We start from the raw sequence: 17,747 nt of genomic DNA on the forward strand, positions 1-17,747 counted from the left end.
ATCTTTTCCAAACACACCCTAATTTTGCGCTTCATAAATGTTTTTGGCTTCCTTGCGGAGAGATATTTGTCGTTTTAACCCAACTTCTCTTCACACACCCATGCAGAAAAACAACTATTAATGTTTTCAATCTCTGGTCTTAAGTAATTATTTTAGAAAAAACCCGAGAATATTAAACAGCATGGGTACTATATTTAAGGTATATGAAAATATATATGATATATAATAATGCTTTGGTATAATGATATGAAAATCAAATTAAAGATAATATACACAGTTCCATGGTTCCACGCATAACCGGTACCATCATAGACCTGATAAAAAAATAAAACTAATATATTTAATGAAAGAATAACTTATTTTCAGGAAGAAAAGGAAATATCGTACAATATATTTACAAAAATCAGCCATTTTATAAAAAAAAAAACTTACGCCAAACATTGGCAGTATCGATAAACCAAGCTGTTACTTTGCATTTAGTTTCATAATACTAACGGCAGTAATAAAATAGAATTTTTCTACATTTTTGATCTACAATGTTTCGGCATTTCCTCGCCTGCTTTTGATTCTTGTTGATTCAAAAAATCCTGGAAGGGGGGATAAGGAATCAGACGCTCTAAACCTTCTATTATTGGGAGCTTCCACAATCTGAGCTGAGCTAGATGATGCTGCAGAAGCTTCTTGAGACAACGGATTCTTCAGGAAGGAAATCTTCTTAACTTTGACTTTCCTATTCTTTGGTTTTTGTAAAAGGAAGGAGTGGAAAGGATGGTTTGGATCATTTTCACCACTTGGCACTACTTTTGGAGCAACTGGTACTTTCACAAGTTTCTTCACGATAGCTTTAGGAAGAGATGTAGTTACAAGAGCAACTGTAGATGTTGGGCGAACTGTGGTTGTGGGGCACCGTGAATCGGCAAAGGTTTCATCGCATACAATAGGACAGTCCGGATCGCTTGATCCAGGAAAGCACAGTGCTTTTGTAGTCACTGGTAACTCAGTTGTGGTAGCTCTAGTTGTGGTTGTGCTAACAGTAGTAGTGGTTGTTGGACGCTTCTCAAAAACTCGTACATCAATAGATGGATTTGCTTCTGGGCATTGTGGTCCTACTTCTCCTGGGAGGCAAGGGGGCTGTGTTGGTAGCTCAGTTGTTGTAATTGCTCGGGCAGTAGTAGATTTTACTTTTATTATCTTCTTTTTCTTCTTTTTCGGACTTTCTCCACAAAGGAAAGCATGGAATGGATGGCTACAGTCAAAATCTTCCTTGTTTTTAGCAGTTGTAGGTGTTTTTCTCGTGGTTGTTGTGGTAGTAGGTTCAACCTCAGCAACAACTGGCTGAAGAAAGAGAGCTCCCAAATTGGAAGAATCAGGGGAGACTGGAGGTAGATAGTCAACAGGTGGTAAATATTCCAGATTAGGAGTTGTTTCTTGAACCACTGGCTGAGTTGGTGGCCTAGTAGTGGTAGTTGTAGTTGTCGTAGTTGTTGTTGGGCAGCGAGGATCTCTAAATGAAGCATTGCAAACAACAGGGCATGATGGATCTCTTGACCCAGGAAAGCAGGGTGGCTTAGTTGTTGTTGTAGTTGTTGTTGTGGTAGTGGTAGTAGGACACCGGACATCTCTAAATGATGCATTACAAATTATGGGACAGGAAGGATCTCTTGAGCCAGGGAAGCAGGGTGGCTTAGTTGTTGTTGTCGTGGTGGTGGTAGTAGGACACCGGACATCTCTAAATGATGCATTACAAATTATGGGACAGGAAGGATCTTTTGAGCCAGGGAAGCAAGGTGGCTTAGTTGTTGTTGTAGTTGTTGTCGTGGTGGTGGTAGTAGGACACCGGACATCTCTGAAGGATGCATTACAGATTATAGGACAGGAAGGATCTCTTGAGCCAGGAAAACAGGGTGGCTTAGTTGTTGTTGTAGTTGTTGTTGTGGTAGTGGTAGTAGGACACCGGACATCTCTAAATGATGCATTGCAAATTATGGGACAGGAAGGATCTTTTGAGCCAGGGAAGCAAGGTGGCTTAGTTGTTGTTGTAGTTGTTGTCGTGGTGGTAGTAGTAGGACACCGGACATCTCTGAATGATGCATTACAGACTATGGGACAGGAAGGATCTCTTGAGCCAGGGAAGCAGGGTGGCTTAGTTGTTGTTGTGGTGGTGGTGGTAGGACACCGGACATCTCTAAATGATGCATTACATATAATGGGGCAGGAAGGATCTTTTGAACCCGGGAAGCAGGGTGGTTTAGTTGTTGTTGTAGTTGTTGTCGTGGTGGTAGTAGTAGGACACCGGACATCTCTGAAGGATACATTACAAATTATGGGACAGGAAGGATCTTTTGAGCCAGGGAAGCAAGGTGGCTTGGTTGTTGTCGTTGTTGTTGTCGTGGTAGTAGTAGTAGGGCATCGAGGATCTCTGAAGGAAGCATTACAGACTATTGGACAGGAAGGATCTTCGGACCCAGGGAAGCAAGGTGGCCTAGTTGTTGTTGGTGGAGCACATTCTGGAAGAACGGTGTAAAAAGGATTACTGCAATCAATTCTTGATTCTTCTTTTGGATATCCTTCTCTTGGATATCCTTGTTTCGAAGCAGCTGCTTTTAGTGAAGCCTGAGAGGATCCAGAAGACAGGATGGCATTTATACTATTTGGCTCATTGTCTTCATGGTGTCCATGATGAGAACCATGACTATCTCCTAAGAGACCTCCTCTCACTGCTGTTACCAAAAACCCAGCTAAGAGATAATTGCTAAGCCGAAAAATCTGAAAAAGGAGAAATAGCTTAGGATTGGAAAGTTAAGTAAGATATTATGCAAATAAGGACTATATTCTATAGGAAACACAGAAATCTGGTTTACTTGAGAGCTAAAATTATTTTACCTTCTGCTTAAGTGTGTGTTGAGAAAATAGTTTCGTGTTATATAGCTATATACAGTTAAGAAAAAGAAACCAATTGGCGATTTTGCTGAATGTAACAAAACATATGATCCGTAAACGTAATTTATAGCTGATTTTATTCTTCATTTTCAATTTCTTTTTTTTTTGACATATCAAAACAAATGAAAATTCATAGTGGTAACCAAAAATCTAAATATCGGTATCCAATCCTTCGATTTCTTTTAGGGGTGCCAAATCAAGAAGGAACTTATTACTGACCTTAAGGTCTGTTTGGGTAACACGGGTGCCACTAAACAGCCTTGCAATATGAAAAATTAACAATATTAAGATTAAAAACTGGAAATTTACTCTGCCTGACGTCGAAGGTATGTACACCAAGGATGTTAAGGGTCAATCAACGACATGAAAACAGCCACACTTTAGAAAGAAAAAAATGGAGGAACAGAAAAAGGGATAAATAACCTACACAGTTAAGTGAGTAGGAATTTTTTCAGGAGGAGAAAAATTGGGGAGGAAGAGAATAAAGAGAAAGATGGAGAAGTCAAAATTTGAAAAATCATAAGTAAATTTTCGTAATCACCATACTAAATACTATTTTACAGACTGTTTCTGCTACCTAATTACATTCTCAGTTCTTTACTATTATAAAGATTATTTTGGTAAAGTTTGAGGGCGTGACGCTTTAAAATAAACAAAACTTCATTGAACCTTGTGGCAGGGCCTTATGGAGCCTTAACTCAAAGAACCTACTCCTTGCCCCCAATATTTTTTCATTCCCCAGTGTGTAGAGCTGTACACTAGAAACTAACTGAAGCTTCTTTTCACATGGGAATTAAACCAAAATTAAGCGTTAAAATTACATTTTTCCGACCGAGCGATAAATACGTGTTATTTAAATTATTTTTTAAATTATTTTTGCTGCAATAAAAATTCAACTTATTTTTCTCTCGGTATTAAACAAAAGAGCTATTATTTGATTATAGAAAACCATTTTTCTGTTCGTTTTGTAGCATACAGAAGTATTTTCTCTTTTTACCCAGAGATGCATTGAAAAAACTATTTGCAGCTAATAAAGGCTAAAAAAGACTTACACACTGATTCCCCCCCCCCAAAAAAAGGCATTTATGAAGAGTAGTTCCTTTTAATACTAAAGATATTTTAAAATAATAATTAGTACATTAGCAAGAATACCCAGACAAGTTAAAGGAAGTTTTTTATCCTTGTTGAAGAAGTTATTGATTTTAGCTGAGACGTAAGAATTAATACCATCTAGGGCCAAACGAAAAGCAGATCGTCAAAGAAAGGGATGGGAGGAGTTCGTAAGGGAGGATGTACTGGAAACTAGAACGTCTTGGGATGGTGCAAAGAGGGAGACTTCTGACAGATTGGGGTTGAGGAGTACCGTGCGTTGCTGTGTTGGTCTCAAGTGGCTTGGTACTGGAGTGAGTTTTAGTAGCAGCAGTAGTAGTAGAGAGGTAGGAAATATTTTCTTGGAAGGGGCTCCAGCACTTCGTATAAGGTTTGTTTTACTTTTATATAATTTAAATAGGCTAGGGAGACAGCAATGGAAATACCCTCCCAAACCCCTCCCTGCAATTCCATCTACGTGTAGGCTTGGTTTAGTAGGTTTTGGGCTTGTAGAGGTATTCTACACAAGATGATTTTCTACGGAGGGGCTCTAATACTTTGTAAAAGACTTGTTTTATTTCTATGTAATTCTAAAAGGTTGGGGGTCTGCTTTGGTAATAGCCTCCTCTCCCTCTTACTATTTCATCTTTAAGAGGGCTTGGCTTAGTAGGTTTTTGAATTGTATAGGCATTCTAACAAGAAGTCATAATGTCTTCCCTAATTTGAATAAGCTAAGGTTTTGTTATGAGGTGATCACGTATGGGTAGAGTAACCAGAAATTCTAGAACCGTAGGAATAACCTCTTGACATTTTCTTCTGAAGGACTTTTATATCAATATAAGCTGTTTGGCCTTGATGGATCCTCTTCATTTAAGTGAATGCAAACCGGTGGACTATCAGTCTCATCTATGTTCACGTTGGCGATCAGAACCGGTTAGCTGGTATTCCCTAATTGCAAATTACAGCTTATTGCTATGGGTAATCAGTCCCAGCTTTAATTAACTTTTTACCAAACATGGTTACTAAATACTATTAAGAACTTGGTAAAGGCGAAAAATTCGAAAAGGAATACAGATGCATATTATATCTTTGCTTATGATGTATAGCTATTATGAAGATATTTTGGGAATTGAGATGCTTTGCAAAGGCTTACGATAATTAATAAAGCTGAACTTTTTTTATAATAGTTGTTTTGTTTATTTTTTGCTTTGGGAATTGGTGCTATCCTTTAAAAATCCTGTGGAATTCAAATAAACAACTACAATGTAGAATATTATTTTGTTTCTTTGGTGGGGACTCACTACTTTTCAAGGCTGGGGAATAATCCTCAAAATGTTCAAATATTAAAACTATATCAAAACTACATAAAAATATAAGACAAGTAAGGAGAGTCTTGACAATGAGCGCTCAAGCCTGGAGCCCGACTAAATATATTGCTAAATTTAATGCAAAAAAAAAAAAAAAAAAATATTAAATCTATCCATAGAAGGGCTATCGTTCAACTACTCAGAAAAGGTTTTTTTGAAAGTACTACTTTTTTGAAAGTATTAATGTAGTAGTAGACCTACTTTTTTAATGTAGTAAGTACTATAAAAGTAGTAATTTTTTTTGAAAGTATTAATGAAAGATTACTGAAGTAATTTTCAAAGCACGGATCAATTTAGCTTGGTGCTTCAGGTCCGAGCTCACCCATAAGCCTAAGTCTTATGAATTTTACAGTAGTTCTTATTTATTTTCATACAATTTAAATATTTTTGGTGTCCTCATAAGCTTCCCGTCCCCCATCCTCGAAATGAATTTTAAAACAACGCTGTGATTATAAAATACAACACGAAAAGCCAAAAACTCCATTGCGCTTGAGAACTTTTGGAAGAAAACTTGCTAAAATACATAAATGTTTGGATTTCTTTTTTTTAATCAGACACTTCTTTTCGAGAATTTTTTCTAATCCTCTTGAGATTTTCATATACCGATACGAAAAACACACTTTCGTGAAATATCTTAAAACAGTTGAACCCAAAATATTTTCAAAACAAAGTTAAGTGCAGGATATATACAATTATTCATAATTATTCATTAAATACTTAATTATATTTTAACTTATTTAATTATTAATAGCTTTGAAATTTTCTTGGATGAATAGACAATCGTGAAACCAATTACTCAAAACATTAAAAGTAATAATAACTTTCCGATAGCGCAGACAACCATAAACAGAACAAATTTAAGTAGTTTTGTTAACTACTGTAAATTAAATTAAACATTTTCACAGGACTTTGGCAACCTCTGAAATTCTTATGCCGGAACAAGATTTGAACTTAGTTGGTTGATGCAATAAAAATTTTTTTTATCGAGCGATATAATGCCATCCGTTTTTTTTTGAAAAAATAATACTAATAAAACGAGGCATCACTCATTTTGGTATGATCTTTCCAAGCAAGGATGTAAGCGCGCTCTGTGTCCCACATTACGACTTTTCCTATAGTATGTTAATTTTTTTTTTCAAAGAATTTTCTTGTTTTGCATTTCTACACTTCTTTATCTTAGCTTAAAGCCTCTCCTCCAAATAGGTTCATAGTTACGAACTGGTATACATCAAGTATCAAATGGATTGCTTAGAATTTCTCTATTAAAGCTGTAATATAGTTGGACATCTCCTTGCAATATCAGTGAGGTAAATTCTGTTCAATTCTAAACTAACTATCATGATAATAAAAGAAAACACAAATTTCTGCTATTAATATATAAATAGAATAGAAATTAGAATTGGAACAAACATTATATGGCAAATTAATGACAAAATTTCAAAATGCGCAATTTATGTCTCATATGGCCCATATAGCTAGCCTACTATTTAGCTAAAGCCATTAGAAAAATTTCGCAGGGTTATATTAAACTTCCATAATTATCAGCATAGATAAATTTCAACCTTTCAAATGTTTTAAAATTTGAAACATAGCCTTCCTAAGTAAAGCCATTGAGTTTAATTACTAGCTACAAACGGTTAAAGAATTTTATGCGCATACTCAACATATCGTCAAAATCACAAGTTGTCATTACAACCGGCACTCCCCTCTAGCTCCATGGATTATCACATGTCTCTCTACGATTGTCGAATACAGTTTAAAAAATAATTTTGCTGACTATAGTCGGATGGATAATATAGTCGTTTCCGACTATAGTCGGTTCGGTTGGATAAAAGAAAGAATTAGTCAACCTCAACGGGAGATTCGAACTGTCTTCGTGAACCCAAGAATAATAGTCTTTGTGACATCCTTCGCTTAATATTCATAAATACGTTCGGTACTTTTGCCTTATAGCCACCATACTCAAGATCTTGTCAAACAGTTCGTAAGGAGCGACCCGGCTCAATAGTAACCAAAACTCTAAAGAATTGAATTTTGATATCAATAGCTACATCAAAAGAATCGCATTTTAATTCTGATTTTAAATATATAGGTTTCATCAAGTTTAGTCCAACCCATCAAAAGTTACGAGCCTGAGAAAATTTGCCTTATTTATGAAAATAGGGGGAAACGCCCCCTAAAAGTCGTAGGATCTTAACGAAAATGACACCATCAGATTCAGCGTATCAGAGAACCCTACTGTAGAAGTTTCAAGCTCCTATCTACAAAAATGTGGAATTTTGTATTTTTTGCCAGAAGACAAATCACGGGTGCGTGTTTATTTGTTTGTTTGTTTTTTGTTTTTTTTCCCAGGGGTCATCGTATCGACCAAGTGGTCCTAGAATGTCGCAAGAGGGCTCATTCTAACGGAAATGAAAAGTTCTAGTGCCCTTTTTAAGTGACCAAAAAATTTGGAGGGCATCTAGGCCCCCTCCCACGCTCATTCTTTTCCCAAAGTCAACGGATCAAAATTTTGAGATAGCCATTTTGTTCAGCATAGTCGAAAACCATATTAACTATGTCTTTGGGGATGACTTACTCCCCCACAATCCCTGGGGGAGGGGCTGCAAGTTACAAACTTTGACCAGTGTTTACATATAGTAATGGTTATTGGGAAGTGTACAGACGTTTTCAGGGGGATTTTATTTTATTTGGGGGTGGGGCTGAGGAGAGGGGGCTATGTTGGAGGATCTTTCCTTGGAGGAATCTGTCATGGGGGAAGAAAAATTCAATGAAAAGGGCGCAGGATTCTCTAGCATTACTATAAGAAAACAATGAAAAATAAACATGAAAACGTTTTTTCAAATGAAAGGAAGAAGTAGCATTGAAACTTAAAACGAACAGAGATTATTACGCATATGAGGGGTTCTAAAAATACTTTAGCATAAAGAGCGAGGTATTTAGGAGGAGATAAATACCTTGCTCTTTATGCTAAAGTATTTTTAGTAATTTCAACTATTTATTCTACGGCCTTTCTGATTCAGGGGGTCATTCTTAAAGAATTGGGACAAAACTTACGATTTAGTGTAAAGAGCGAGGTATTAACGAGGGTACAAACCCCCTCGTATACATAATAAAAATATAAGGTTATGAAAGTTTGTTACGTAAGTTAATTCTTAAGTTACGCATATTTTTTACTAATAAAAACGTTCGTTAAAATTAAAAGTTCTAGTTGCCTTTTTAAGTAACCGAAAAATTACAGGGCAACTAGGCCTCCTTCCTCACCCCTTATTTCTCAAAATCATCTGATCAAAACTAAGAGAAAGCCATTTAGCCAAAAAAGGAATTAATATGCAAATTTCATTTTAATAATTTATGTGCGGAGAGCCAAAACCAAACATGCATTAATTCAAAAACGTTCAGAAATTAAATAAAAAAAAACTAATTTTTTTAGCTGAAAGTAAGGAGCGACATTAAAACTTAAAACGAACAGAAATTACTCCGTATATGAAATGGGTTGTCCCCTCCACAATCCCTCGCTCTTTACGCTAAAGTTTGACTTTTTGCCACAATTCTACTTTTTAAACTAATTAAAAGCTTTAGCGTAAAGAGCGAGGGATTGTGGAGGGGACAACCCATTTCATATACGGAGTAATTTCTGTTCGTTTTAAGTTTTAATGTCGCTCCTTACTTTCAGCTAAAAAAATTAGTTTTTTTTTATTTAATTTCTATCGCGAACATAAGACAATAACTGGTTTCCTTAATCTTTATACCAGGCAATATTAGCTTCGGCTCGGTGGGAAACAATATTGTAGCCATATTTTAATTAAATATTTAGTTGGTATTTTGGTTAGGTTAGGTTATATAATGCGGTATGGGCGCCCCCCTCCCATAATTCTTTTTTTAATTTTCATAATTTTGTTGAAAAAGTATTATATTTTCATTATATTTTGTTTTATTTCATTAGCATTAACAAAACTTCACTTCTCGAAAGAACTTGTGGGTGGTGGCTATAAGACACAAGTACCTTCGTTCAAATTTATTCTAATAACTATGAGTTTTTTCTGTTTTTTTTTTTGTTTTTTTTTTTTTACTGTGAATATTATTATTGCATTAAGAAATTACTAAGCTTTTATTTCTACTATGACACATTTATACGGTTTATTATGTTTATTAAATTTTGTTGTATTTTCATTATTTGTCTACTTAAAATAAACCATTGATTGAATCAAGCATCAGACTAAATATATTAGGTATAAATTTGAGATTAAATAACTTCGTATGGCATATTTCTTTTTTTCAAAAACACGCATATACTATACAGAATGTGATCGGACAGTGGCACCCCGATTACATCGATCACACAAATGCCAATGGGGAGGGAGGGGCAATTTAAAATACACAATTTTGGCATTTTTGTTATAAAATAAGAAATCAGATTTTATTGAATGCATGATAGGTACATTCATTTAGAAAAAACTAAAAAAAATCAACCTCTTGAATTTTGAGAAACACTTTTTAGATTAAATTGGAAAAAGCTAATTAGTCCCCCTTCCCCCTATGTGGAAGTGGATTTGCAACAATGCAACCGATTAAAACAAAAAAGCTTTTTAACATTAAAATCATATCAAACATAGTGTTTTTTTCCAAACAGTATCTATATGTCCCTTAAACACAGAGAGAGGAATTCTTTGCTTTTTAAATTGTTAATACCAAAACAATTGTGTTAGTTTCAGTGCTATAGATTCATTATTCTGTTTCTTATTGATAGTAAGGATTTGATCCCTTTTTATTATTTGTATGTATTTTAATGTAGCTGTCTGGGTTCCACTTTCTCATCAACAATTCAAATTTCTTGTAACCATATATTAGATGTCTTAGAGTATGATATCACTAATGACAAAACAGTTTTGTGTGTCTTAGTGTGAAAAATTTTGTATCTTATCCGTTATTGATAGTTTAGTTTATACTCGTTTTTCTTGTTTATATGTGTTTTAGTGCATTTTTATTAACTATTTTATTTATTTATTGGGATTTTTTTCCCAGCTCGATGTTTTGCTTTTACCAATGTTTTGCTCCTATTATATAAAGGAATTATTACAAAACAAGATAATGTACATCACAGAGCCCTGAAGACGATACTAAGAGGCTCCATTAGATAGGGTGTTAGAATAAACTGCGACAAAAGAAAGTATGAAAGTGAAATTAGAAGGTAATATGATTTAGAATTAGAAGGTAAAATATGGCGATGAGACCGAATTTTTTTTTTTTAGAGAAACAGGAAACAAGAGAAATATATTTTTTTAAAACTCATTGGTAGAAGAAGACCCCGAAAAAGGAAAAATGGATTTATTGAGGATGCTTGAATGAGAACATATCCTTGCATGGATGCCTAAAAGGATGGCTATTGCATGGATACCTAGAAGGAGGTTCCGGAGGTTCAAAATCATTTGTTAAGCTGCTCTAGAAGGGAAGATGAGAGGCATAATTTTGGATCAGGAGGACCAAAAAGAAGGAGGTTCCGGAGATTCAAAATCATTTGTTAAGCTGCTCTAAAAGGGAAGATGAGAAGCATAATTTTGGATCCGGAGGATCGAAAAGAAGGAGGTTCCGGAGATTCAAAATCATTTGTTAAGCTGCTCTAAAAGGGAAGATGAGAGGCATAATTTTGGATCCGGAGGATCAAAAAGAAGGAGGTTCCGGAGATTCAAAATCATTTGTTAAGCTGCTCTAAAAGGGAAGATGAGAGGCATAATTTTGGATCCGGAGGATCAAAAAGAAGGAGGTTCCAGAGATTCAAAATCATTTGTTAAGCTGCTCTAAAAGGGAAGATGAGAGGCATAATTTTGGATCCGGAGGATCAAAAAGAAGGAGGTTCCGGAGATTCAAAATCATTTGTTAAGCTGCTCTAAAAGGGAAGATGAGAAGAAAAATTTTGGATCGGGAGGACCAAAAAGTGATTGAACATTGTCCAGCTTATCCTCCCTTTGAATGCAGCTCAGCAAACGCAAACGTCAGATGGGACCTTCATGCAGAACAGCACGGAATTACGATGATTCTGCACTTACATAGGTGATATGTATGTGCATGGCCTTATCCAGGTAGAAGGGGGCTAGAGGTTTTGATCCACCCCCGAAATTTTTGTCCGACTCGTAAAAACGTAACAAAAATGAATAGAAAAACTGATGTGTTTTTCAAAGCTTAAAGGTAAGAACCTTCCGTAATTTTTTTTGGTAGCCCCTCCCCCGAAAAAATTCTGGATAAGGCCCTGTACATGCGGTACGTATGCAACTATTGTATTTATTGAGTACATAGTCAAGTTTCCAAGTGACACAATCCTTATGAGCAGCCTAATCAAATATAAAAAAACGAGTTTTTTCAACTGCAAGTAAAGAGCAACATTAAAACTCAAAACGAATAAAACTTATTATATACATGAGGGGATTTGCCCCCTCGCCAATATTTCGCTCTTTACGCTAAAGCTCGAATCTTCTTCCAATTCTTTAAGAATGACCCCTGAATCACAAAGGCCGTTTAATTAGAATAAATAGCTCTTTTGAAAGAACTAAAAAAAAACTTTAGCCTAAAGAGGGAGGTGTTAACGAGGGGGCAAAACCTCTTATATATGCAATAATTTCTGTTCGGTTTAAATTTTAATGTAGCTCCTTACTTTCAGTTGAAAAAACTTGTTGCTTTTTTTCATTTAATTTTTGATCGTTTTTTAAATAATGCTGGGAAATCCGGTGCCCCCCTTCATGGAAAATTACCTTTCCCCAAGAAAAAAGTTATCCATGGAAAGATCCTCCCACGTAACCCCCTCCCCCAACCAGAAACTCCACCAAGTCTATAAAACATAAGACGCAATTGTGTCACAGCAAATTAAAGCAACTCAAAGTAAAGGAAGAGAGAGCCCAGAGAGACAGCCAGAGAGAAAGAAAGGGATTAATTGAAATCATAAAAGAGGAAAAATTTGTTATTTGATTGTAGCTTGCTTTTAAAAGACACTTATAGCATAATGATTCATTTTCACGTCATAAAAAATAACATTACAGTCTTTATTACCTATATTATTTTGCCACCTATCGCAACACTCCATGCAGATCAAAGACACGGACTTTCTTTTAATGAATGTATGCATTTAATACATAGGAGTAAAATGTATTAGAAATGTTAAAGAACTAGCAAAAAACGAAGATTCCCTAAAATATAATGTAAAAGCAAGGACCGGCTCTACTATATAGGCGAACTAAACTGCTGTCTGGGGTCCAAGGTTTAAAGGGTGGCAAGGCGGCAGGCTTAGGATGTCCTTCTTAATAAAAACAGGTTGCAAAGGAATGAAGAATGTACTTTTTATAAAAGAAATTCGGAATTCGATTTCATATAGCGCGAAACGTCAACCTTAACAATTTGGTCACTACAGTTTGACAAAAATGCAACCCCCCTCCCAAACAAAATAATCTTGAACTCTTGGTTGCTGTTACCTTTGGAAAGTGTAAATGACTGCTGTGTTATCGTAATTGTATGAAATAGTAAACTTAGAATATAGTTTAAATGTTTTTTTATGTTTTAGATGCTTATAGTTTAGAGAAAGCTGGATTATAAGGTGGCGCTAGCAATTCTAGCGCCTAAAGCATAATTCTAACGCCTAAATGCTTAGGGTGGCCCGGCTTAGACAATGAAAACAGAATTACGAGACTTTTATGACTTTTAAGCCCCCTAAGTAGTATTTACTTTGTATCCTCTTAAGTTGAGTTTGCTAACACTTGCCACATCCAGAGCCAGTGGGGCTCAGGGAATATAAATGTCTTTCAAAATACGAAAAATAATTATTGTCAGAAGAGCTTTTCACTATTATTTAAAATAATAAATAGTGATATGTGTGTTGAAAAATTGGGATATCCTTAAAACATGAAACGGACTAAACTAGTATGAGCGAGTATATGGATGGGCCAGTAGGCCAGTAGATTATTATTATCACAAAATCCCTGCCTTTCTTTGAGAATACTCTTAGGGGACTTCTGTGGGGGCCCGACATTTCAAATTACTTCCATTATTGAGTAGCTTTGAAATAAATTGTTAGTGTTGGTTTATTTGAACATGACAGCTATTGTTTAAATTGAACTTCGAAGCCATGGGCTTGGATTGTCGCTTGTTACAAAACGGCGGATTTGACTTAATTTTATTCCTGGGTATATCAGGAAGTCTAAAATAAAACGACAGTAATTTTCCAGCTGCCATTCTTCAAGATTATTCTATGGCAAGTTTAGGATTTAAACGTTTTTTAGAGGGGGGGGGGGCATTTCATTGCGTTTTCAGAAAGTAATTAGTACTAATTAATTGGAGCTTAAAAATAATTATTTTGTGTTGGAATTTACCACCCTAGGCTTAGTGGGTCATTTATGACAAAATGACGGATTTGGTTCAGAATTCACTTAGCTCTTCTTATATCAGGCTATTGGAAATCAAAAGATATAAATTCTGGTTCCGATTCCTGTTTTACCAATAAGGAATAAGGAAATTTTAGAAATCTTCTGATTTTAGCTTTAAATTTAATCTCTATTATACCCCTAACCATTATATATACCCATTATTAATTAACCATTAGATCTAATAAACCTTTTAGCTTTTAAATCTTCTTCATTTCTTAATCTGCTGTTTTCAAGGTAATGCAAATATATATTTTTTTTTTTATAAACGGCACCAAATAGTTAGGCAACCTGATAACAACAGCTACCAATAGCTCACTCGGCAAATTAATAAATTCTCTAATAAAACCTGAATATTAGTATTTTTTTTTATTTTTTCTATTCTTACTTTTGCTTTATATTAAGCAAAAGTAAACAAAAAAAACTTGAGCCAAAGGGGCACAAGAAGTATAATTCTGTACCTTAGAGAAAAAAAAATCCTTCTGTTGTTTCTACTGATTCATCTTTGTCTATCCCTAAGTATTTTATAATCAATATAACTGTCTGTTTTGAGAATATTTCAGGATGGATACAAATAAGTTTATCCTGAATTCACAGTGATGTGATTTCACGCAAAAAATGGCCGCTTTGCATAGACCAACAAGTTTCTTATGTTTTTTACTGTAAGTTTATGCGTCACAATAGTTCAACGCCTCCATTGAAATATTTCTACTGAGCCGTTAAAAATCGTATCTGTTATTCTGAATTGAAAGCTTTTTGGAACCATAAATTGCAAATAACTGAAAAACTAATCATCAAAAGTTTTCCATTAATATTTGACAAAAAAAAACCTGAGAGTCATGTCCTTTTAATCCAAGATTTTAATCCTTAGGGCCTGAAGGAATTTCCAGGGATACGAAACTAAAAGATTAGAATTATATTTTTAATTAAGTATAGCTAGCCCGGGCTTATACAGGTTATCCGTTTAAATATTGTTCATGCTCCTAGAGCTTGATTTAGCTGTTCAAATATTCCGCAATGGGCTTATGAGATATAAAAATAATGTTTCTTTATTTAAATATCTTACAATATTTTTTGCGTTTCAAAAGCTACAATGAACCGTTTCTGGGTGAACATTTTGGCGATTTTCCAGCATCTTTTATCTGTGAAACGTTTTGCGTACAGAAAAAAAAAAAAAAAAAAAAAAAAAAAAAAAAAAAAAAAAAGATCACATTCATGAAAACCACAGGTTAGACTCTTAATTGACTTCATTAATTGGCTACATTAATTGACTTCATTAAATTAGAATTTGTACCGATGCACTGGTAGTTTTGCTACCAGTCTTAATTTCTATCCCACATTAAACCTGCTTTATTTCCTCTTTTATTAGTTTCTCGTACACACTGGCTGAAACTGCAAGTCAATAGAGATTCTTCTGAAGTAACATTTTGGCTTATTTCTCTGAGACTATTTCTTTTTTGTAAGTAATCTGAGGTGATGAACTTAATGAAAAAAAAAATACAGTTAGATCTGCCGACGAGATTTTTGGAATTTAACCATTATTTTCTAAAACTGACATTAAGGCATCAATGTCATATTTAATATTTCATAAGGAAATATAAACAACGTCGTTTAGCGAACGATTTTCTGTTAGATTATTTTTTCTTATTTATTTATTTAGCATCAAGAGGGAGTTTGACCTAAAGCTGTGTTGAACAGCCTCATTTTTAATACGCTAATAACGTTTAAATTTCAGAAACTCCTCTATTTTATTTTCAATTTATTTATTTTAACCAAAATTACCAAAAAAAAAAAACAGTGAGTAAAATAATTATTTACGAAAAAAAAAAATGACGAAAAATTAAGCAGTTTATCTGCTAATATCCGAAACGTTTCTGCTTAGCACAGACAATTTACTAAAAACATTATTCATCTGAAATTTTCACCTTATTTTCCTATTATAGTGCCATGGAGGAAGAAAATAAGCAATACTTATTTTCCAATTAACTCACTAATGAGATAGCTAAAAATAGATGTACCATTAGAATTTCATTTTGAACCTAAATATAACATTCATCTGTGTAAGAAATGAACTCTACCCCCACACCCTAATATACAAACACATACCCGCAGTAGTTTACATGGCATGAATTTTCAATTAGTTTGTCACACTGTTAGAAGAAAAGACTGACTTACGGAAAACTCGCTAGATATATTCAGCTCAGGCTATGTGACTGCACATTAGGCGGGTGTGGGGGGTAAGGTTCATTTCTGCCTCAAATTAGTGTTTTTTTAGGATTCAGGGTGAAATTCTGATTCTAAACATATTTCTATTTCATAGCTATCTCATTAGTGAGTTAATTTGAAAATTACCCTTTTTTAATAGAACATAAAATTTAAAAACAGTGAAAATGTCTTCAGATGTTTAAAAACTGCACTGCAAGATATACATTAAAAAAACCTCACCATTTTCGCTTAACTATCCCCACTCTTTTTGTTGTAGAGACGAGGGACCATCTGCTACATTAAAACTATTGTCTTCAACTTTAGTATATCTTTTACTATTCCACAAATGGCCCCTAGGAAAAGAGTCTTTTCAGGTTTTATCTACCAGATTTCATCCAATCAAAGAGGATCACGAAGAGTAGTAAGTTTAATTCAAGGGCATGCTGCGAGGCGAAGATTCTTCCGCATTGATGTAGCCGGTTTTTAGATGGACAGATGATTCCGCCGGATGAGATATACGTTCCTTTCACCATACATATAGAAGTGCGTTGACTCCTTTTGTTTTTTTAATTCGCTCAGGTATACGTAATCTACACAGGCTGAGCAATTCCTTTCACTCGGTCCATTAAGAAAATATTTAATCCAAGGCTGTTTAAATGAGGACAAAGTTGTCAGTCGGCATTTTTCAACACACCTAATTTCATTGAAAGATCAATTTTAAGTACGGCAATACTTACAGAAGGGTTTCAAAAAGACCAGATGTTGCAAAAGATTAGCGAAAATAACATAATTTTTTGAGATTATGATCTCATCCTACGTGATAAAAGTTAAAAAAAAACGTTTTTTATACGAAAGTAACGAGTGATATTAAAACTTAAAATAAAACGAAAACTATTCCGAATATTCTCACACCTCCCGTCCCTAATAGCTTCGGCTACCACCTTCTCAACTCGCCGTTCTTGTCATTAAAGTTTGTAGTGTTATTCTTAAGGAATGGGGACAAAACCCCAAACTTCAGTGTTAAGAGCGGAGGGTTGAAGAGACGTCAGCCCCCTCCCGTATATAGAATAGTTTATGTTCGCTACAATTTTAATGCTGCTCTTTACTTTCATTGGAAGTAACTTGTCTTTAATTTCGGTTCGTTTTTTATAATAGCCTACTCCTACTACTATTAATAACCCACTGCAGCACGAAGCCACCTGAGGCCAGCACAGCTACGTGTGCTTCTCATCTCATCTCAATTTATTCAAAATCTCCCCCTTTACACTCTCTCATAAAGTTTCCATTTCCCTTAAATCGTTCCTTAAAACATCCTCCCACCACATTCAAGGACGACCTACTTTTTGTTTGGCCAACAAGGATAATATTTGGCAATCTGCCATTCCTAGGCCATACTTGACCATACAGGACCATATTTGACCGTTGTCATCGCAGTAGCTTTTAGTATTCTCATCTTGGTTCACAGACTTATCTTCCTTTTCTTCCAAACTTTTTTTTTTCAACTGTGAAAAACACACCGGGCCTTTGCCATTCTACTTTCAACATCTTCACTGTATGCACTGTCCTTATTAACAGTACTAGCTTGGTAAGTGAAGCTGTCGACTTGATCGCTTCAGAGCCGTTGGACGGCTTCACAGTCGTTCCAAGGCAAAATTATTTACAGCGCCCCTTTTGCCTCAAATATAAGCATAAAAACGAATCAAAGTGAAAAATATTAAAAATTGGGAAACCCCCGCGATGG

General features: G+C 34.9%; 1 protein-coding gene across 1 annotated transcript; it reads right to left on the reverse strand.

Moving 5' to 3' along the window:
- Nucleotides 1-356: 356 nt before the first annotated feature.
- Nucleotides 357-16,385, reverse strand: LOC136036016 (mucin-2-like). The gene is made up of 2 exons (XM_065717938.1): nt 16,247-16,385; nt 357-2,766 (listed from the first exon to the last, which is right to left on the reverse strand). Exons 1-2 carry the CDS (start codon nt 16,247-16,249, stop codon nt 532-534), a joined length of 2,238 nt encoding a protein of 745 aa, XP_065574010.1. The 5' UTR covers nt 16,250-16,385; the 3' UTR covers nt 357-531.
- Nucleotides 16,386-17,747: the final 1,362 nt, after the last annotated feature.

Source organism: Artemia franciscana, chromosome 15 (assembly GCF_032884065.1).
Source record: "Artemia franciscana chromosome 15, ASM3288406v1, whole genome shotgun sequence".
In the NCBI taxonomy this organism is placed as follows: domain Eukaryota; kingdom Metazoa; phylum Arthropoda; class Branchiopoda; order Anostraca; family Artemiidae; genus Artemia; species Artemia franciscana.